The sequence below is a fragment of the Salvelinus sp. IW2-2015 genome, linkage group LG23 (assembly GCF_002910315.2).
Source record: "Salvelinus sp. IW2-2015 linkage group LG23, ASM291031v2, whole genome shotgun sequence".
NCBI classification, from domain to species: domain Eukaryota; kingdom Metazoa; phylum Chordata; class Actinopteri; order Salmoniformes; family Salmonidae; genus Salvelinus; species Salvelinus sp. IW2-2015.
Genome location: NC_036863.1, coordinates 7,747,495 through 7,770,409, shown reverse-complemented (window position 1 = coordinate 7,770,409; position 22,915 = coordinate 7,747,495). Strand labels below are relative to the sequence as shown.

The 22,915-nt window shown below is 42.9% G+C and overlaps 1 protein-coding gene across 4 annotated transcripts in view; it reads left to right on the top strand.

Moving 5' to 3' along the window:
• gramd1ba (GRAM domain containing 1Ba) overlaps positions 1-22,915 on the top strand; it is a 102,254-nt gene that overhangs the window by 74,507 nt on the left and 4,832 nt on the right. For 2 of the 4 annotated variants that reach the window (XM_070434342.1, XM_023968306.2), the window contains exons 4-18: positions 5,841-5,925; positions 11,965-12,068; positions 12,572-12,667; positions 16,115-16,195; positions 16,431-16,546; positions 16,663-16,822; positions 17,788-17,977; positions 18,253-18,399; positions 18,704-18,828; positions 19,222-19,364; positions 19,702-19,805; positions 20,479-20,688; positions 21,050-21,158; positions 22,212-22,319; positions 22,517-22,637. In XM_070434342.1, coding sequence (XP_070290443.1) covers positions 5,841-5,925; positions 11,965-12,068; positions 12,572-12,667; positions 16,115-16,195; positions 16,431-16,546; positions 16,663-16,822; positions 17,788-17,977; positions 18,253-18,399; positions 18,704-18,828; positions 19,222-19,364; positions 19,702-19,805; positions 20,479-20,688; positions 21,050-21,158; positions 22,212-22,319; positions 22,517-22,637 — 1,899 coding nt within the window. The remainder of the gene's footprint in view (positions 1-5,840; positions 5,926-11,964; positions 12,069-12,571; positions 12,668-16,114; positions 16,196-16,430; positions 16,547-16,662; positions 16,823-17,787; positions 17,978-18,252; positions 18,400-18,703; positions 18,829-19,221; positions 19,365-19,701; positions 19,806-20,478; positions 20,689-21,049; positions 21,159-22,211; positions 22,320-22,516; positions 22,638-22,915) is intronic. The other 2 variants (XM_023968310.2, XM_023968309.3) reach the window with 2 other exon arrangements.

Below are 22,915 nucleotides of genomic sequence, written 5' to 3'. Positions count from 1 at the left end.
TAACTAGCTAGCCATTTCACATCGGTTACACCAGCCTCATCTCGGGAGTTGATAGGCTTGAAGTCATAAACAGCTCAATGCTTGAAGCATTGCGAAGAGCTGCTGGCAAAACGCAGGAAAGTGCTGTTTGAATGAATGCTTATGAGCCTGCTGGTGCCTACCATCGCTCAGTCAGACTGCTCTATCAAATCATAGACTTAATTATAACATAACACACAGAAATACGAGCCTTAGGTCATTAATATGGTCGAATCCGGAAACTATCATCTCGAAAACAAAACGTTAATTCTTTCAGTGAAATACGGAACCGTTAGATAAAATACGTAACGGGTGGCATCCATAAGTCTAAATATTCCTGTTACATTACACAACCTTCAGTGTTATGTCATAATTACGTAACATTCTGGCAAATTAGTTCGCAACGAGCCAGGCGGCCCAAACTGCTACATATACCTTGACTCTGTTGCAAGAGAAGTGACACCATTTCCCTAGTTAAAATAAATTCATGTTAGCATGCAATATTAACTAAATATGCAGGTTTAAAAAATATATACTTGGGCATTGATGTTTATGGTTAGGTACACGTTGGAGCAAGGACAGTCCTTTTTCGCGAATGCGCATCGCATCGATTAAATGCAACGCAGGACACGCTAGATAAACTAGTAATATCATCAACCATGTGTAGTTAACTAGTGATTATGATTGATTGATTGTTTTTTATAAGATAAGTTTAATGCTAGCTAGYAACTTACCTTGGCTTCTTACTGCATTCGCGTAACAGGCAGGCTCCTCGTGGAGTGCAATGTAAAGCAGGTGGTTAGAGCGTTGGACTAGTTAACCGTAAGGTTGCAAGATTGAATCCCCGAGCTGACAAGGCAAAAATCTGTCGTTCTGCCCCTGAACAAGGCAGTTAACCCACCGTTCCTAGGCCGTCATTGAAAATAAGAATGTGTTCTTAACTGACTTGCCTAGTTAAATAAAGGTGTAAAAAAAAAACGGTGTCCAAAAATACAGATTTCCGATTGTTATGAAAACTTGAAATCGGCCCTAATTAATCGCCCGTTCCGATTAATCGGTCGACCTCTAACATACATATTTACTAATATCTTCACATGGTGATGTTTCTATTAGTTCTTAACATTTGAAAAAGGACTTTCTTAAATTCACTGTGATTTTAATGCCCTGTTTTCTATTGGTTAATGATTCCAGTCAGTTGGGTCTTTGTATCTGAAACATCTTACTCCAACCTCATGATGTACCCTTGGCATTTCTAATTGCTGCTGTTGTTGAAAGGACTAGTGTGAGTCTTGTAAAGGACTAGTGTGAGTCTTGTAAAGGACTAGTGTGAGTCTTGTAAAGGACTAGTGTGAGTCTTGTAAAGGACTAGTGTGAGTCTTGTAAAGGACTAGTGTGAGTCTTGTAAAGTTAGGTGTTCCTTAATATATACAGTTGATACATTTCAAAATAAATTGGTACCAATGCAGTTGTCTTCTGTTTGGGAGGGACAGCCCATTGAGTTATTCAGACAGTGTGCAATGATGTCTTATAACGGCMTCCAAGAATCAATCTGCAAAGATTGTTATGAATGACAAAGTAAGGTCTTGGTTGTGTTTTAATAGATGATGTCACCATAGTCTAGGATAGGAAGCAGCAGTTGGGTTACTAATCTACTAAATTCACAGCGGGTATTATAAGAAAAGCCTTTGTGGTTCAAGTCAGGACTTCAGGATGGACACACACAACACACACGTGGATACATGACATGTGCATACAGTGTAGCCATAGGGTCTTCACAGAGAACCATAGAGGTCAACTCTGTTCATTGTGGAGGCAAAGAAAGGGCTTTTTCAGGCTGAGAGGGAGAGAGAGAGCAGAGAGGGTTTTTGGAGGTGCTTTATAGCCTTAAAAACATACAAGCAGGTACAGCAGGCACCCTTCTGCTGCACTCAAGTGTACGCTAGGCCCTCCCATTTCCCCACCCTCTCTATCTGCCACTCTCTCCTTCCTTTTTCTCTCAATGCTCCTCCAACACCACTTTCCTCAAGAATAGGGGAGGGAGGGAGAGATTTCAACAGTAAGACTAGAGTCCTGGTAGGAGCACACGGCTCTGTTGTGGTTTGCCTGGTCAGTAGTGTGCAGTGGTCCTTTTTGGTCAGTCACAGGGGTTCCACTCTGTCCTGGGACGCACTGTTGACCACTTATTGATGAGCAATCGTCTCTTCACTGGACAAGCTAAAGCATCCCGGACCGGTCAGGCGGATTGTTCTGTTTTCTGCTCTCCCTGAGGACAAAGACTGTGTGTGTGTCCATTTTAGAGAGAGAGAGAGAGAGAGAGAGAGCAGTTGGACTTTGAGACTGCTTGAGCTGGGCTTATATGGTTTCTGTTAGTGCAGAAAGAGAGGCTTTTTTTCTCCACATAGATATATATATTGCTTTGAGAAATCATTTGAGGAGACCATGCCATTCTGCAGCACCTTTGGAGGTATCACTATCTGAAATGACTTTGGGGATGACTGCAGTGCCTTAACTCTAGGCTTCTCGATCCTTGATGTATATGTGGGATTGTTTTATAAGAGGATTGTTTTAAACCAACTTTTTCTGTCGATTACAGACTGCAAAGCATATTTTCTGGAGTCTTTAACTGACTGGAGGCTTTTTCTGTGTCCCAGGTCTTAACCTTGTCTTAACCCTGTTTAAACCTGGTTCTGACTTGGTCTTAAGCCGGACCAACCAGTGCACTTGGCACAACTGGCCTATTAAGACTTACAAGGGGATCAACTATTTTTCAAAAACAGGAGGGAGGGAAGGGACATTTCCACTCCAGAAGGGGGCTCCTGCTGAGTGTAAATCAATATTTCCTCCCGCCCTGCACCCAGTTTCTCAGTTTACTTTGGGGACACATGCCTAACTGTACTCTATGGATTTATGACAGTAATCATTGACTCAGGGTGCCATCTGGAGTTCTCTCTATATCCGAGCCTGGACTTTTAGCTGGATGAAGGAATGTCCCCCCCATGGGGTTACATTAGTAACATCTCAGTCAAAAAGTGGTGTGTGTGATAGTAGGTTACACCTTTTAGTTCTGTAGTTCTATATTTTGGGGTCCTGTAGCTAAACAGTTTAGAGAGTTAGGAAACGTTCACATTCCTTCATTCTTTAGTAATGTAAAATATGTTCTTATTAATTCTGTATTAAGTTCTAGTGAGCTCTTAAGCTCTGCTAGCTACCTGTAGTGGTGAGATATTATTCCAGGTATCTGTCTCCCCACCCTCTTTGTGAGGGTTCAGAGAAGTTCTGTTCTACCCAGGGGAGGGAGGGAGAGAGACGGGGCGAGAGAGAGAGGGAGGGAGGAGCTGATGACAAATGACCAGTCCCCTGAGGGCTGAGGTTACTGTAGGTCAACTGCGCTGTGTGTAAGAGGAGCCAGGGCTAAACAACGCTTGGCTCTTAGACAGCGAGGAATTCCATTCCTTCATCGACAAAGGGGGAATACCAGACCAACACCAGACCACTCGCCGGGCTGAAAGACCCTGCTCACACCTTCCACCTAAAGAAAGAAAGAAAGAAAAAAAGCGAGAGGGAGGGGACGGGTGGGAGCCAAAAGAAAACGGACACCCAGGCCATGGATATTGCAGTCAGCATGGACACTGAGACAGACCAGGTGTCTCTGTCTGAAGATGCCCAGGCCCACTGGGAGACCTGGGACTGGGAGTCAGAGAGGGTCCCAGCTGTAAGTCACCCTATCTGGAGCTGGGGTGGAGACAGGTGTGGGGGGATGAGTGGGTGAGGGTTACAGTTTTAAAATCCCAAGTTGATAATCGGTTTCTAAACTAGTGTGTGATATTTTTGTCCTGTGCTGCAAAGTGACTTGTGGTGAACTTGTGGTCRCGTTCATTGTCTTGCACATTTTTTKGGGTTGATACAGGACTAGGGGTAAGAGTAGGCTGGACAGCGAGTGGAGTGGATCTAGAAGATTCGCTTAGGCGCACTGATTTCGGGTGGCAGTTAGCCTAGTGGTTAGAGCGTTGGGCCAGTAACCGAAAGGTTGCTAGATCGAATCACTGAGCAGACAAGGTAAAAATCTGTCGTTCTGCCCCTGAACAAGGCAGTTAACCCACTGTTCCTAGGCCGTCATTGTAAATAAGAATTTGTTCTTAACTGACTTGCCTAGTTTAAATAAAGGTTAAAAATATATATATTTTTAAATAGGGTAGACAGTGGTGGAAAAAGTACCCAATTGTCATACTTGAGTAAAAGTAAAGATGCCTTCATAAAAAATTACTGAAGTAAAAGTGAAAAGTGACCCAGTATAATACTACTTGAGTAAAAGTATTTGGTTTTAAATCTACTTAAGTATCAAAGGTAAATGTATTTGCTAAAATATACTTAAGTATCAAAAGTAAAAGTATAAGTCATTTCAAATTCCGTATATTAAACAAACCAGACGGCACGATTTTCTTGTTTTTAAAATTTACAGATAGCCATGGGAACACTCAAATAATTTACAAACCAAGCATGTGTGTTTAGTGAGTGCCAGATCAGAGGCAGTAGGGATTACCAGGCATGTTCTCTTGATAAGTGTATGAATTGGACCATTTTTTTGTCCTGTAACAAGTACTTTTGGGTGTCAGGGAAAATGTAAGGAGTAAAAACGACATAAGTTTATATAGGAATATAGTGGAGTAAAAGTGAAAGCTGTCCAAAATATAATTAGTAAAGTACAGATACCCCCCAAAAATGACTTAAGTAAAAATACTTTAAAGTACTACTTAAGTACTTTACTCCACTGCCTATAGAGATGTCCTAGAGAGCTCATCTATCTGTAAAGGCCTCTTCTGTGACAGCATGGCCAGCGGCATTGAGACCAGTGCCAGTCTCCATTTTAAAGTAGTGGTACCCTCTATCCAACTCTATGGGTAGACCTTATGACCAACACATTAACACTGCAACTCTAGCTTTAGTTCTAGGCCATAGGCTCTTCCGTTGCTGTGCACTGGGCTGGTTAGAATGACCCAAGGCAATGTTAGTGTCCAGTCTACCACCATCACCACCACACTGAGAGCTAATTGGCTGCATTCCCTCCTTTTTCAGGATAAAGAATGCAGTGTTTGTGTGGAGAGACAGGCGGACTGGCTGTGGTCTGCAACTGCCGATAAGAGAACTCTCTCTTCTTCTGGCCCTCTAGAAGGAAATGTGTTTATCTGAATGTGAGGGAGAGAAAGACAGGAGGAACTCCAGCTGAAGTATTATTAGCATCAGCGTTGATCGTTTAGCATATTTTAAAGTGTTCCAGTTTGTGATAGGAGCTTCTATGTTATTTCAGACTCTGACAATCTGTAGAGAAAGAAAAGAGAGAGACAGAGTTTGATTCAATTTCTGCAGTAGCCATGGTCAGATAACATCACTGAATGGGGGTGGCGGCTAGCATGGTGGTTAAGAGCGTTGGGCCAGTAACTGAAAGGTCGCTGGTTCGAATCCCCAAGCCGACTAGGTGAAAAATCTGTCGGTGCCCTTGAGCAAGGCACTTATCCCTAATTTCTGCTGTAAGTCACTCTGGATAAGAGCGTCTACTAAATGACTAAAATGTAAATGTAACTGTGGAATAAACGATATAGTCATGTCTACTACCATTTTCATAAAGAAACTGGGCAGAGTCATGTTATACAGATAAGTAAATTAGTTCCCTATCTGTTTATTGCTGTCAGTGGGGGCATTACACTTGTTTGCGTATATAAAATATTTAAAATTTGTATTTATGTTAATGAGTAGACTACTTTTGTGTAAATGAGTTCTCTCGCTCTCTCAAAGTGTTTTATGTTTTCATTCTCTCCCCGCTACAGGTATTGAGTCCTACGTATAAGCAACGCAATGAGGACTTCAGAAAACTCTTCAAGCAGCTACCCGACTCAGAACGCCTCATCGTGGGTGAGTAAGATGGAAGGATCAATGAAAACGATATTAATATTTATTCTTGAACACCTTGGTGGTGTTCAGCAGGGCACACCGTACAGTAGCAAAAACATATTACAACGGAATAAGAAAGTCTGTTTTCCTAAATTCAGATAGTGACTCCCTGTTTCAATTGTTTTCTCCCCGCTTAACATGACCTAGCTTTTTCTTTGTGTCCTCAACAGTACAGATCTTTTAAATTATTATTAAATTAAACTGATTTAGGAGTGATTTAATGTGCAATGTCACCCCATCACAAGTATATTCAAAGATGTGAAACATTTAGAACGTTGCAGATGGAAATGTAACCAGTAGAGCTAACTCAAGCTCTCAAACAATAACAACCATACATAAACAAAAGACAATAAACACAAATTTCAACAAACATTAATGACATCACACCTGCTCAGACCCACATGTTCCCACCGCAACCCTACACATCACGTATGTCTCACAACCACACTCCCCCTCAACCTTCATCCCCTGGAACTTTCCAGTGCTTGTAGTTCTATTTTTCTCAGTAGCCCACACCTTTTCAATATTTAAATAATAATACATTTGATTCGTCCACTGTCGTAGTGATGGAGGATCATTTTTAGTTTTTAAGTAGACATTTTTTTTAAATTGCAAAAGTATGGTCCATCCCGTTTGGGTATCTCACCGCACCCTCATATGCGACCCGTTTCAGGAAACTAGGCGTATGTCGCGGGTCACTACTTCACAGGAAAGCCGTTTCAACGTAAACTTTTTTACGTCACCAACGCTCTGGATATCATGAAAACAGCCTAATCAGCTCTGCTAGGGTGAGTAAAATGGTCAGAGTTTGGGTGGGGCTAAAGCTTAAGAGGGTGTGAACGATGCTGAATGGGTGTAGACAAAGAAGAGCTCTCCAGTAGGTACAAAAACAATCAAAGGCTATTTTCTAAAAAGTGAGGTTACAAGTTTATTAACTTTCAAAGCAGAATTACTTTCCCTCATGCAGTGTGTGATATACCATTTTGTATCGTATCTCTGTGTCTCTGGATAAAAGCAATGTTAAAAATAAAAAATAAATACTATTTCAAATTTTGCTACATAAGACCGAGTCAAGGCAGTTGGTCACATATGCCATGTCTTGAAAAATGCAGAGAGACTGATTTAAAAGTAAACTTACATTGTAAAACTTCTGACAGCCAACTTTCTAACTCAGCCCATAACATTTGTACTTTATAGCACTCCTAGAAGGCATAAATTATTGAGTCTTTATTAGTTTTATACTTAAGACATGACTGCCTTTGTGCTATAGAACTTGTGAATTTTGTCTCTTGTATAATAAATTCTATACATTCGTTTATATTGGATTAAACGTACAGTCGTGGCCAAAAGTTTTGAGAATGACACAAATTTTTATTTCCACAAAGTTTGCTGCTTCAGTGTCTTTAGATATTTTTGTCAGATGTTACTATGGAATACTAAAGTATAATTACAAGCATTTCATAAGTGTCAAAGGCTTTTATTGAAGTGTCAAAGGCAATTACATGAAGTTGATGCAAAGAGTCAATATTTGCAGTGTTGACCCTTCTTTTTCAAGACCTCTGCAATCTGCCCTGGCGTGCTGTCAATTAACTTCTGAGCCACATCCTGACTGATGGCAGCCCATTCTTGCATAATCAATGCTTGGAGTTTGTCAGAATTTGTGGGGTTTTGTTTGTCCACCCGCCTCTTGAGGATTGACAACAACTTCTCAATGGGATTAAGGTCTGGGGAGATTCCTGGCCATGGACCCAAAATATCGATGTTTTGTTCCCCAAGCCACTTAGTTATCACTTTTGCCTTGTGGCAAGGTGCTCCATCATGCTGGAAATGACATTGTTTGTCACCACACTGTTTCTGGATGGTTGGAAGAAGTTGCTCTCGGAGGATGTGTTGGTACCATTTCTTTATTCATGGCTGTGTTCTTAGGCAAAATTGTGAGTGAGCCCACTCCCTTGGCTGAGAAGCAACCCCACACATGAATGGTCTCAGGATGCTTTACTGTTGGCATGACACAGGACTGATGGTAGCGCTCACCTTGTCTTCTCCGGACAAGCTTTTTCCAGATGCCCCAAACAATCGGAAAGGGGATTCATCAGAGAAAATGGCTTTACAGAATATCAGTCTGTCCCTGATGTTTTTCCTGGACAGAAGTGGCTTATTTGCTGCCCTTCTTGACACCAGGCCATCCTCCAAAAGTCTTCGCCTCGCTGTGCGTGCAGATGGACTCACACCTGCCTGCTGCCATTCCTGAGCAAGCTCTGTACTGGTGGTGTCCCGACCCCGCAGCTGAATCAACTTTAGGAGACTGTCCTGGCGCTTGCTGGACTTTCTTGGGCACCCTGAAGCCTTCTTCACAACAATTGAACCGCTCTCCTTGAAGTTCTTGATGATCCGATAAATGGTTGATTTAGGTGCAATCTTACTGGCAGCAATATCCTTGCCTGTGAAGCCCTTTTTGTGCAAAGCAATGATGACGGCACGTGTGTCCTTGCAGTTAACCATGTTTGACAGAGGAAGAACAATGATTCCAAGCACCACCCTCCTTTTGAAGCTTCCAGTCTGTTATTCGAACTCAATCAGCATGACCGAGTGATCTCCAGCCTTGTCCTGGTCAACACTCACACCTGTGTTAACGAGAGAATCACTGACATGATGTCAGCTGGTCTTTTTGTGGCAGGGCTGAAATGCAGTGGAAATGTTTTTGGGGGATTCAGTTCATTTGCATGGCAAAGAGGGACTTTGATCAGATGAATTGCAATTAATTGCACTCTTCATAACATTCTGGAGTATATGCAAATTGCCATCATACAAACTGAGGCAGCAGACTTTGTGAAAATTAATATTTGTGTCATTCTCAACTTTTGGCCACGACTGTACATTAACTGTAATTTTGTTCATTATGTTCCAATACTCCCTCCATCTTGTGCAAATATCAGTTATTTAAAAATGTTGTTGTATATCCTACCTATTATTTGAGCGAGTATCTTTTCCTCAACATTGCTCTGATGACCAAAAGCTTTCAGATCGAAGATCGAAATATATGCAACTTTTATGTTGCATATATTTGAAAATGTCTACATTGGTCAGTCCAAAATAGATTTTTAAATTCTGTTTATGAAAATAATTGTATTTTAGAATCTGTTTCATTTTCTTCCATGTTGTTGTAGTGGTCTTAACTATGAAGTTGTCAATATTCTTAGCTCCATCCTTTGAAAACAAACAAGTGAAAAGATTCTGGGGATGAGCATGCGCATCTTCAATATTGAAAAATCGGGGTATGGTTGTAGAGAATCGAAGGACCATGAAAATAATAAGTAACCTTAGGTGCTTGCTTAAGGCCGGTAGCAACCACTATAGAATGTCCGGTCAGAACAAGGATGAGGTGGATTTCCAGGTTAGGGGGAGTTTAATGGAAGAAGATGTTCACACATAACACACACATCTGACCACTCATGTTTCAGATAACTGAGAATCATGTCCCTTGAGAACTGACATTAACTATGGTTCTGAAAGGAAAGCGGAGAAAGAAAACTTAGGCTGTAGCACTGCTATAATGTGAATGACATGGCTGTATCCGCTAGCACAGGTAAGTTTATAACAGCAAGGCTCATCCTGACATGACCCTCCAGCATGACAATGCCACCACTCACATAACGAGCAGTAGTGCTGATTTCTTGCAAGACAGGAATGTCAGTGTTCTGCCATGGCCAGCGAAGAGCCCGGATCTCAATCCCATTGAGCACGTCTGGGACCTGTTGGATCAGAGGGTGAGGGCTAGGGCCATTCCCCCCAGAAATATCCGGGAACTTGAAGGTGCCTTGGTGGAAGAGTGGGGTAACATCTCACAGCAAGAACTGGCCAATCTGGTGCAGTCCATGAGGAGGAGATGCACTGCAGTCCTTAATGCAGCTGGTGGCCACACCATATACTGACTGTTACTTTTAATTTTGACCCCCCCCCCTCCCTTTGTTCAGGGACACATTATTCCATTTCTGTTAGTCACATGTCTGTGGAACATGTTCCGTTTGTCTCAGTTGTTGAATCTTATGTTCATACAAATATTTACACATGTTAAGTAAACGCAGTTGACAATGAGAGGAAGTTTCTTTTTTTTCTGAGTTTAGATGCAGCCTTGTCCCAGATCTGTTTGTGCTCATACATTCTATCCTTAATGAGGGCAGACTGTTTGGCATGATAATGAGTGACAAGGAGTTGGCATGCCAACATAAATAGACTGGATAGATGTACAATGACGGGTAGGCCGTCATTATACAGTGGGACAAAAAAGTATTTAGTCAGCCACCAATTGTGCAAGTTCTCCCACTTAAAAAGATGAGAGAGGCCTGTAATTTTCATCATAGGTACACTTCAACTATGACAGACAAAATGAGGGGAAAATCCACAAAATCACATGTAGGATTTTTAATGAATTTATTTGCAAATATAGGTGGAAGATAAGTATTGCTCACCTACAACAAGCAAGATTTCGGCTCTCACAGACCTGTAACTTCTTCTTTAAGAGGCTCCTCTGTCCTCCACTCGTTACCTGTATTAATGGCACCTGTTTGAACTTGTTATCAGTATAAAAGACACCTGTCCACAACCTCAAACAGTCACACTCCAAAGTCCACTATGGCCAAGACCAAAGAGCTGTCAAAGGACACCAGAATCAAAATTGTAGACCTGCACCAGGCTGGGAAGACTGAATCTGCAATAGGTAAGCAGCTGGTTTGAAGAAATCAACTGTGGGAGCAATTATTAGGAAATGGAAGACATACAAGACCACTGATTAATCTCCCTCAATCTGGGCTCCACGCAAGATCTCACCCCGTGGGGTCAAAATGATCACAAGAAGGTGAGCAAAAATCCCAGAACCACACGGGGGGCCTAGTGAATGACCTGCAGAGTGCTACCAAAAGTAACAAAACTACCATCAGTAACACACTACGCCGCCAGGGACTCAAATCCTGCAGTGCCAGACGTGCCCCCTGCTTAAGCCAGTACATGTCCAGGCCCGTCTGAGGTTTGCTAGAGAGCATTTGGATGATCCAGAAGAAAGATTGGGAGAATGTCATATGGTCAGATGAACAAAATATAACTTTTTGGTAAAAACTCACCTCGTCGTCGTTTGAGGACAAAGAATGCTGAGTTGCATCCAAAGAACAACCTACTGTGAAGCATGGGGTGGAAACATCATGCTTTGGGGCTGTTTTTCTTGCAACGGGACCAGGACGACTGATCCGTGTAAAGGAAAGAATGAATGGGCCATGTATCGTGAGATTTTGAGTGAAAACCTCCTTCCATCAGCAAGGCATGAAGATGAAACGTGGCTGGGTCTTTCAGCATGACAATGATCCAAACACACCGCCGGGGCAACGAAGGAGTGGCTTCGTAAGAAGCATTTCAAGGTCCTGGAGTGGCCTATCCAGTCTCCAGATCTCAACCCCATAGAAAATCTTTGGAGGGAGTTGAAAGTCCGTGTTGCCCAGCAACAGCCCCAAAACATCACTGCTCTAGAGGAGATCTGCATGAGGAATGGGCCAAAATACCAAACAGTGTGTGAAAACCTTGTGAAGACTTACAGAAAACGTTGACCTCTGTCATTGCCAACAAAAGGTATATAACAAAGTATTGAGAAACTTTTGTTATTGACCAAATACTTATTTTCCACCTTAATTTGCAAATTAATTAATTAAAAATCCTACAATGTGATTTTCTGGAATTTCTTTTCTCATTTTGTCTGTCATAGTTGAAGTGTACCTATGATGAAAATTACATGCCTCATCTTTTTAAGTGGGAGAACTTGCACAATTGGTGGCTGACTAAATACTTTTTTGCCCCACTGTAAGTAAGAATTTGTTCTTAACTGACTTGCCTAGTTAAATAAAATTTAAAATAAAATTTTGATCTGCAGATGTTTTATATTTATTGGTAGAGCCATGACTTCTTATAAACCCCATGACCTTTAATAACCTGATGACCTTTGACCCTGTGTGGCAGACTACTCCTGTGCCCTGCAAAGAGATATCCTGCTGCAGGGGCGCCTCTACGTCTCAGAAAACTGGATTTGTTTCTATAGCAACATCTTCCGCTGGGAAACGCTGGTACGGACTTTAGTTTCCTTTACCATTCTCTACGCTGGGTTACTCTGTCCCTTAATGCACAATGTGCCAAATTGCCCTCGTACCTATGTATAGGCCATMTATTTTCTCTTAATAGAAGGTATTTGACTTCAAATTAAACTGAATTGCTTGGTTTGTTCCATATACTGCAGTATTAAAGCTACAGTCTAGGATTTGTGAATCTGTAAAATCATGTGTCTTATCAGAACCCAAAAGTTAAGGATTTATTATTTCATGTTAACAAGCAACAAGAATGTAATCATACAATATATATCTTCAAAATATGGTTAATGACTATCAATTTGAGTAGTGTTATGTTTCCCTCCGCTGTTTACCAAAACAAGTCTGGTTGAGGACCCCATTCTGTTGTTTTTCCAATCAGACTGTAGCTTTAATGATAACATCTTTCATTTGCAGTAGTAGTTCTAGACTTTTCAGGAGTGATGTTATCTGTAGTCTAACAGTTTCGCGCTTTTCCTCTCTAGCTGACAGTCCGACTGAAGGATATCTGCAGCATGACAAAGGAGAAGACGGCCCGCCTCATTCCCAACGCCATCCAGCTATGCACTGACAATGACAAGGTCAGCACTGGACACACACATACATATATACACAGGCATGGACGATTGCCACTCCTATTTGTCATATTTTTTTATTTGAGTCGAGAAAAATGTGTCCTCAGACCTGGAGGGAAGCCAAAGTCATTCCGCTACACAAGAATGGTAAAGCACCCTTTACTGGTTCTAACAGTTTACCAATTAGCTTGCTGCCGACTCTTAGCAAATGTTTTTATTATGTAAAAGTGTTTGACCAGATACAATGCTATTGCTCTCTAAACAAATTAACAAAAGACTTTCAGCATGCTTATAGAGAAGGGCACTCAACGTGTACTGCACTGACACAAATGACTGATGATTGTTTGAAAGAAATTGATAAGAAGAAGAATGTGGGAGCTGTACTGTTAGATTTCAGTGCAGCCTTTGATATTATTGACCATAACCTTTTGTAAAAAAATAAATAATTGTGTTATGGTTTTTAAATTTTTTCAACCTGCCGTATCGTGGATTCACCGCTATCTATCTAAAAGAACACGTAGGGATTTCTTTCATGGAAGCATCTCTAATGTTAAACATGTAAAGTGTGGTGTACCGTAGGGCAGCTCTCTTTGCCCTCTACTCGTCTCTATTTTCACTAATGACCTGCCACTGGCATTAAACAAAGCCTGTGTATCCATGTATGCTGATGAGTCAACCATTTACGCTTCAGAAACCACAGCTAGTGAAATCACAGCATCCATAAACAAAGAGTTGCAGTGAATTTTAGAATGGGTGGCCAGTAATAAACTAGTCCTGAACATCTCTAAAACTAACAGGATTGTATTTGGTACAAATTATTCCCTAAATTCTAGACCTCAGCTGAATCTGATAATGAATAATGTGGCTATTGAGCAAGTTGAGGAGACTAAATTACTTGGTGTTACTTTAGAATGTAAACTGTCATGGTCAAAACATATTGATTCAATGGTTGTAAAGATGGGAAGAGGTCTGACCATAATTAAGAGATGCTCTGCTTTTTTGACACCACACTCCATAAAGCAAGTACTGCAATCTCGAGTTTTATGTTATCTTTATTATTGTCCAGTCATATGGTCAGGTGCTGCAAAGAAGAAGGACCTAGAAAAAGTGCAGCTGGCGCAGAACAGAGCGGCACGTCTTGCTCTTCACTGTAATCAGAGGGCTAATATCAATACAACGCATGCCAGTCTCTCTTGACTGAAAGTAAGGCGCGACTGACTGCATCACTTATTTTTATTAGAACCTCCATGTTGAAAATTCCAAATTGTTTTCCATAGTCAACTTGCACACAGCTCTAGCACACACTCTTACCCCACCAAACATGCCATCAGGGGTCATTCCACAGCCCCCAAATCCAGAACACATTCAAGAAAATGAACAGTATTATACACTGAGTGTACAAAACATTAGGAACACCTTCCTTATATTGAGTTGCAGCCCTTTTTGCCCTCAGAACAGGCTCAATTTGTTAGGGCATGGACTATACAAGCTGTCGAAAGCGTTCCACAGGGATACTGGCCCATGTTGAGTCCAATGCGTCCCACGGTTGGCTGCATGTCCTTTGGGTGATGGACCATTCTTGGGACACATGAAAAACTCAGCAGCGTTGCAGTTCTTGACACACTCAAACCGGTTCGCGCCTGGCACCTACTACTATACCCTGTTCAAAGGCACTTAAATCTTTTGTCTTGCCCATTCACCTTCTGAATGGCACACATACGCAATCGATGTCTCAAGGCTTAAAAATCACCTGGTCAGTCTGTGTCATGGAAGGTTGTTCCTAATGTTTTGTACACTCAGTGTATAGCACCATGATTGCATCGAATTCCCTTCCATCTCACATTGCTCAAGTGAACACCAAACCTGGTTTCAAAAAACAGATAAAGCAACACCTCTCGGCACAACGCCTCTCCCCCATGTGACCTAGATATTTTGTATGTACTGATACACTATATATACAAAAGTATGTGGGACACCTCTTCAAATTAGTGGATTTGGCTATTTCAGCCATACCTGTTACTGACAGGTGTATAAAATCGAGCTCACAGTCCAAAGATTGGCAGTAGAAAGGCCTTACTAAAAGCTCAGTGACTTTAAACGTGGCACCGTCATAGGATGCAACATTTCCAACAAGTCAGTTTGTCAAATTGCTAGAGCTGCCCCGGTCAACTGTAAGTGCTGTTATTGTGAAATGGAAACGTCTAGGAGCAACAACGGTTCACCCACGAAGTGGTAGGCCGCACAAGCGTACAGAATGGGACCGCAGAGTGCTAAAGCGCGTAGCTCGTAAAAATTCTGCCGTCGGTTGCAACACTTACTACCGAGTTCCAAACTGCCTCTGGAAGCAACGTTAGCACAAGAACAGTTCGTCGGGAGCTTCATAAAATCGGTTTTCATGGCCGAACAGCCGCACATAAGCCTAAGATCACCATGCGCAATGCCAAGCGTCGGCTGGAGTGGTGTAAAGCTCACTGCCGTTAGACTCTGGAGCAGTGGAAACGCGTTCTCTGGAGGGATGTTTTTCATGGTTCGGGTTAGGCCCCTTAGTTCCAGTGAAGGGAAATCTTAACGCTACAGCATACAATGACATTCTAAACAATTCTGTGCTTCCAACTTTGTGGCAACAGTTTGGGAAAGGCCCTTTCCTGTTTCCGCATGTCAATGCCACTGTGCACAAAGCGAGATCAATACAGAAATGGTTTGTCGAGATCGGTGTGGAAGAACTTCCCTGGCCTGCACAGAGCCCTTACCTCAACCCCATCGAACACCTTTGAGATAAATTATATTGCCGACTGCGAGCCAGGCCTAACATCAGTGCCCGAACACTGTCAATGTAAATAGTCCGGGTGGTCATTTCATTAATTGTTTAGCAGTCTTATGGTTTGGGGTAGAAGCTGTCAAGAAGTCTTTTGGACCCAGACTTTGTGCTCCGGTACCGCTTTCCATGCGGTAGCAGAGAGAACAGTTTGAGTTGGGTGACTGGAGTCTTTGACAATTTTTGGGGCCTTCCTCTGACACCGCCTAGTATAGAGGTCCTGGATGGCAGGAAGTTTGGCCCCAGTGATGTACTGGGCCATACGCACTACCCTCTGTTGCGCCTTACGGTCAGATGCCGAGCAGTTGCCATACACATACTTGGTGACGCAAACGGTCGGGATGCTCTCGATGCATGTAGTTCTGTCCTTGAGCTGTTTTTGACTCATAATGTTGTGTATTATGTCATGTTTTGTGTGGACCCCAGGAAGAGTAGCTGCTGCTTTCGCAACAGTTAATGGGGATCCTAATAAAATACCAAATAAAAGACCAAATGCACACACAAACATATGCATGCACATACATTTATTTGCGCCTGTGTGATTATAAAGTATGTGTACATACACAACTATTTAACTTTTTTTATGACAGATTGATGGCTTTCCTATCAGGTTGGTGATTTCTTCTTGCTTCCCACAGCACTTTTTCACCTCGTTCGGCGCAAGGGATCGGACATACATGATGATGTTCAGACTATGGCAGAATGCTCTGCTAGAAAAGGTACGACTGTTACATTTATGACTGTTCACTTTTAATTCAAATAAAATACTGTGGAGAGTGTATTGTTGCAAATTTAGTCAAAGCTCACCTTTTCCCCCTTCTATCACTTCTCCCTCTTTCATCTATCTCCTTTCTCTGTCTCTCTCTCTCCTCCCTMTTTCATCTATCTCCTCKCTCCCTCTACTTTCTCCCTCCCGCTCTCCTTGCTCGCTCGCTCTCTCTTTCTATCTATCAGCCTTTGTGTCCCAAAGAGTTGTGGCACTTTGTCCATCAGTGTTATGGCAATGAGCTGGGTCTGACCAGCGACGATGAGGACTACGTGCCGCCAGACGATGACTTCAACACCATGGGGTGAGTTTTGACCCCATAGTCACACACACCATCCCCGGTGACCATGGGTAAAGCGCTGGCACCGTTCCCCGTGCTGATAACGTTGACCTACAGCTGTTGCGCTTCCCGTGTTTTAGGTATTGCGAGGAGCTGCCCGTGGAGGAGAACGACACCAATGACGCCACCACGCTCGCCAAGATGCCAGACGTCAAGGGCGACACCAGCCCCCTGTTGTGCCGCAGAGTCTTCCCCGACAACGTCCTGCCCTGCCCGGGCATCATCGACCCTCTCCTTCCCGTGAGTACCACTAGATATTAGACCAATTCTTGCTTTGCATCACCTACAGACAAAACATTATAGAGTGTTCTAGAGTCAGCAACTTAGTCAGCTAGCCCACCTCAGACTCTGCTACCCAAGCATGACGAGCCCCAACACTATACATTGGGTTAGGGCTGGATAGGGCCTGTTTTTACATCAATATCTAGGATACGGGCAGGGCTCAGTTATCACTACATTGATCTCAAACTTTTTAAAGCTGAGCCATTTGCTTGTGCTCTGCTGTGCAGTACAGTCAGACCTGACTAAGATCAACTTCAAACTCGTCAAATATAAGACCATAACATTGTCTAAGTCGAGAGGAGAGATTATTTCACAGAAAAGAAAAACGTTCCTTGAATTTTGTCTGAGATTAGAGTAATGAAATGTAACTCCCGTGAGTTACACGGTCCCGTGTGGCTCAGTTGGTAGAGCATGGCGCTTGCAACGCCAGGGTTGTGGGTTCATTCCCCACGGGGGGACCAGGATGAATATGTATGAACTTTCCAATTTGTAAGTCGCTCTGGATAAGAGCGTCTGCTAAATGACTTAAATGTAAATGTAAATGTAACTAGCTAACAGCTAACTGCTCTCGTTCACATCTCCTGAGCACCCCAAGGTGGAGCCGTTGCTATGGATACTCACACATAGACTAGCAGAAGAGCGGGAGCAGCCCTGGGAGTGAGGGACAGAGACCAGCAGCTAATGGATACTAACAAAGGAAGGGCCTGAGTAGGGTAGGGCCTGAATGTTGCATGCATGGGTAGGGCTCAAGCTTAAAATTCATGCCCATGCAGGGCCCTCCCAAGATCACACCAGTGGCATTTCAACCATATTATCCCTTGCTGAGCTTTCAGTTTTACAAGTATGTAGGCAGTAGGTAGGGTAATGATCTGTGATTATGGTTTGACTTGACCCTTCGCTCATGACCCCCTCTTCCTCTGTAGTTTGATTTGGCCGCCGTGGACGATTTCCCCTTGTGTCTCCCTGATGGCGAACTCCTGACCCTCCAGTTGCCGGGGTTGGACAACCGGAGCAGTGGTCACAGCAGTCCCGCCCCCTCGCCCTCGCTGGACTTCAACGACAATGAGGACCTCCCTACTGAGCTCAGCGACTCCTCTGAGACGCACGACGAAGGTTTGGGTCTCTTAAACATGCACAAGCGCACTCACTTGCACTTGCACACATGCGTGCATACACGACGACTCATTCACTCACTCACACACACTCTGTCACTGTCCTATTCCTGTATATTAAAACACATCCTTTCACACACACACACACACACACACACACACACACACACACACACACACACACACACACACACACACACACACACACACACACACACACACACACACACACACACACACACACACACTTGCTCTCCTTCCTCTGTGTGTGTGCAGCAGGGGAGGTGCAGGCCTTTCATGAAGACCTGAATGGGAAGCAGTACATGAACGAGGTGTACGAGTTCAGCGTTGACAAGATGTACGACATCCTCTTCACCGAGTCCACCTTTATGAGGGACTTCCTAGAGCAGAGACGCTTTTCAGGTGAGACCACAGTACCCGGACCAGTTTTACCTTTTAGATCTTAATGATTAAGATTACAAGGACAGGGGGTGACCTGATCCTTGATCAGTTTTTCTCTCCTTCCTCCCTTGAGGTAAATCCTTATCTGACATGGCTGGATTGGTAAAGTGGACACCTTGCTTTTGCTTATCTAATAACTCACAGATCAGAATTGAAGGAATGCAGGAAGGATGCATTTTGAAAGAATTCAATGTGTGTCAGACTAAAACCTGGGCAACTGTTAAAGGAGTAAGGGCTGACCTTTCTGTCTTCACTCTTCGTCTAGACATAGTCTATCACCCTTGGAAGAAAGAGAAAGACGAGGCAGGCAACCAGACCAGAGAGATCATGTACACCGTCTCCCTCACCAACCCCTTGGCCCCCAAGACCGCCACCGTCACTGAGACTCAGGTGAGTGGAGCCTCCCAGTAGCAATGCAGGTCATAGAGGTTTTAAATGTTCTACATAGTTTGTTTTCATGCTTTGTTTGCGTTTGACATAACGTAACTACAGTCACTGTTATGATCACCTGTGTGTAATGCACTATGAATGCTATTACGGTTATGAATGTATTTACAGGCTGCTTTTGGGAGCCACGGGTTGTTATGAATGCTTATAAAGAATACTATGAATGCTTATAGCAATAGTTTTATTATTGATTATTTATAGAAGGTACTAAAACGTATAGAAAACCACCACATTCATTTTCAGATGACAAATGGCTGAAAGTAATTTGCAGCCTTCCAATTGCCAGAAAAGGCCTTTTTTTTGTCAACACAACTATTCCATATKTGTGTGATTTAGACGCTGTACAAGGCCAGCCAGGAGAGCGAGTGCTACATCATAGATGCCGAGGTGATAGCACATGATGTCCCCTACCATGACTACTTCTACACTCTAAACCGCTACGTGCTCACCAGGGTGGCCAGGAAGAAGTGTCGGCTAAGGTGAGAGATTTCTCTCTATTCTTCCTATGATTGGAGATGGGGTGCTCCACTCTGTTAAAATTTGCTGTTAAAATTCCAACCAGGGTTGTGTTCAGTGGGGCACACTGTAGCAAAACGCTTTACAACGGAAGACAATAACAAGTGTTCTGATTGGACATGTTTAGGTAGTACTTCTCCATTTCACTCTGTTTAAAAATGTTTTCTCCCTACTGAACACAACCTTGATAATGCAGTACTTGACTCCTTGGGTGAAATGTATTAAAAGAATAAGTCGAATTTAAGGTTGACCAAGCAGGTGTAATGATGGCTGAATTATGTGTGTGCGTGTGTCCTGCAGGGTATCCACAGAGTTGCGCTACAAGAAACAGCCGTGGGGGCTGGTCAAGGGCTTCATCGAGAGGAACTTCTGGAGCGGCCTGGACGAGTACTTCAGACACTTAGGTCAGTTGGACTATAGTTTAATATAGAATATGAATGGTATGGAGCCTGGGGTCATTCTTGGAGCCTATTATTTGTTAGCCTGATCCACCATCCTGCCAGCTGTGCTCTCGTTTCACTTCACTTCATCAAGAATCCGTTGAGCAAAACAGAATGTAAGCTTGCGAGATCAAGATGTTGGTGAGAGGCTAGGGATTTGTCTTTCTTAAAACATTTAAATCAACTGTTTTCTCACTTGAGAAACTAGAATGAGTACTCTTTAGATACTGCTTAATCACCAGGATAAATTATTGATGTAAATATTTAACTCAAAGAATGAAGTCATTTACTTTGCTTAAACCTCTAGTTTGCATGCTGGTCTGTTTCTACTTAAGTGGGTCCTTTTGTAGTTGCCTTGCCAACAACTCACAACAAAGAAGTAAATAGCAGAAAATACTGGCACCCTGGCTATTGAATCTCTCCATGATTTAGGACCCAGCTTCTGAATACCATACAGTATCATACTGGTTGCATCCCTAATGGCACTCCTTTCCCTATATAGTGCACTACTTTTGACCAGAGATTCTCTTTCCCTGATCAAAAGTAGTACACTGTCTAGAGAATAGGGTGCCATTTGAGAGAAACTGTTATACAGCTTGTGAAATAAGCATAAACCCTTTACTTTAACTCTTTCCAGAGCTGGAGCTGAGTAAAGTGGAGGTGGTCCTGGTTGAGCCCCACAGACAGTCCCCCAGGGCCAGGGCTCTACGGGCAGGGGCGTTGAGGCGGCGGAAACGGCCCTTGGTCCACCTGCGGCCCCCCCACATGGACGAGGCCCTTAGCCCCGTCACCACCCCCGAGGACGAGGACGAGGTCACCCACCACCATCGCATCAAACAAGTGGCAGGTCAGACTGACTGCTGATGACTGTTTGACTCAGAGTATGGTGTACATTTTAGGACACCCTTAAGCCTCATGAGCAGCTGTGCTCAATTGCTAATGAGTTTTCAATCAGACCTGGGTTCAAATAATATTCAAATTCTTAAGATGCTTGTGATTTGCGTTTTCCTGGCACAATGGAACAACAATTGCCACAATGTTTGTGTAACACTGCGCTGTAGCTTTTCATAGCGATAGTCATCACAAAAACCTGTACTGTATCAGGGTTGTGAAAAACAAAAACTTTTATTACCCGCAACTGTAATGTTTGATTAGGGCAGGAATAAAGCATTAGGTATTGCGTGGCTTTTTGTATTGATCCAAAATAGTCGCCTGTCTTCCTGCAGGTTCCACTCAGACCAGACACATCCCGGACCATGTCCCAGGGGGCCTAGCGCTCTACAGCGTCTCCAAGCTACTCCTCATCATCAGCTTTGTGTGAGTATCCTTCCACCACCACCCTCGGGGGCTGTCACCACGGCAATACCACGGCTGGTTGTTTGAGATTCTCTTTCATGTGTTTACTGAGAGATACAACCATAGAAATAGAATTACTAGAAGGGCCAAAGTCCCTCAGATGTCCATTCTAGTAACTCTAATTCTATGGGTGGAGAACTATCCATTGAAGGTCCCATAGATATCTCTGGTCTCTAATTTTCTCAGTTGATGTTGAATGTTTTGGGTGTCATTTATGTGTCAAAGTTGCCTCTGGTAACTCATCTGATTTAAATCTGTCCACTTCAACACTTGGTGTACTAAAGTGGAGAATGTCAAAAGGTTAACATTAATGGAGACACCTTTTGAAGACCGTCGTATTTGCTAGCAAAGGGTGGTGCTCTTGCTAATTAACTGTTACTGCTTCTACACTCTTTAGCTAACTACAGTAACACTTGTTAAAAAAWATATATATAAATACTGACGAGGTGTCTCAAGTTGTGATAACATTTTAACATTGTGACGCTCCATGCGTTTCCACATTCTAGGCGTACTGAAACCAAACATTGATAATCAAATATATTTTCCGTTTCCCCCTCCTACTACTCTAAAGCAGAAAACACTGTCTTCTTGTCTGGTGGTGTGTGTAATTGTCCTCTCTCTCTCTCTCTCTCTCTCTCTCTCTTTCCCTGTCTCCATTCATGCATCCTATAGGATCTGTATAAGGTATTCAACATTTCTCATAACACCATGTTGATTTGATATGTGTTTGTGTTTGATGGACTTGGTTCACCCCATACATACACTAGACAAGAGTGTTAACATATCCTTCCTTTGCAGTAGTTGAAGGCATGCACATTCCAGGGGAATCCTGCTATCCTTAGTCTAACATAGATTTATGTCATCTCTACCTCTCTCTCTTTACTCTAAATATCTCTCTACTCTACCTCTTTCTCTCTTCTCTACATCTCTCTCTCACTGTTTACTCTCTCGCTCTGTCTTCACGCTCTCTCTCTCTCTCTGTCTACTCTCTCTGTTTACTCTTTCTCTCTACAGTCTAGTATTGCTGGTGTTTCTGAACATGATGCTGTTCTATAAGCTGTGGATGCTGGAGTACACCACACAGAGTCTCACCTCATGGCATGGCATACGACCACAAGAAAGGTACTTCACACAAATACACTACAACCCAATTCGATACCAGCCCTGTGGAATGACTTGGGAATTGTATGTTAGTCAGTTTTAGAGTTTAGAACATTTATTAAAGTGTCACTCCACAATATGACAGTAATTGACAAGACATATTACAGATTAAAAACAGTGTTTGTGTGTGTTTCTCTCTCTCTCTCCCCTTCTCTCAGTAAACTGCCCCAGACCCAGCTGGAGTGGGCCCAGCTCCTGGAGTCGCAGCAGCGTTACCATGACGATGAGCTGCAGAAGTGGAAGGAGATCATCAAGTCGTCTGTGATGTTGCTGGATGAGGTGAGACAGACAATCAGTAGAATACTGATGACCTTCGCATAACTGACCAGTTAGGTCAGAGAAGGATTGTTCATTCACAAACTTTACCATTTGAGAATGTGTGTGTGTCATAGATGGTTGTTCAAACACACATGCAGTACTGTATTCATTGTGACGGCATGCAATGTGTATTCAATGTGATTTGAATTTAGGAATCAACTTGATTTACGAATGCTAAAAATCTTTGACATTGCATATACTTCCTATTGACTTCAATGCATGATTTAAAAAAATAAAAA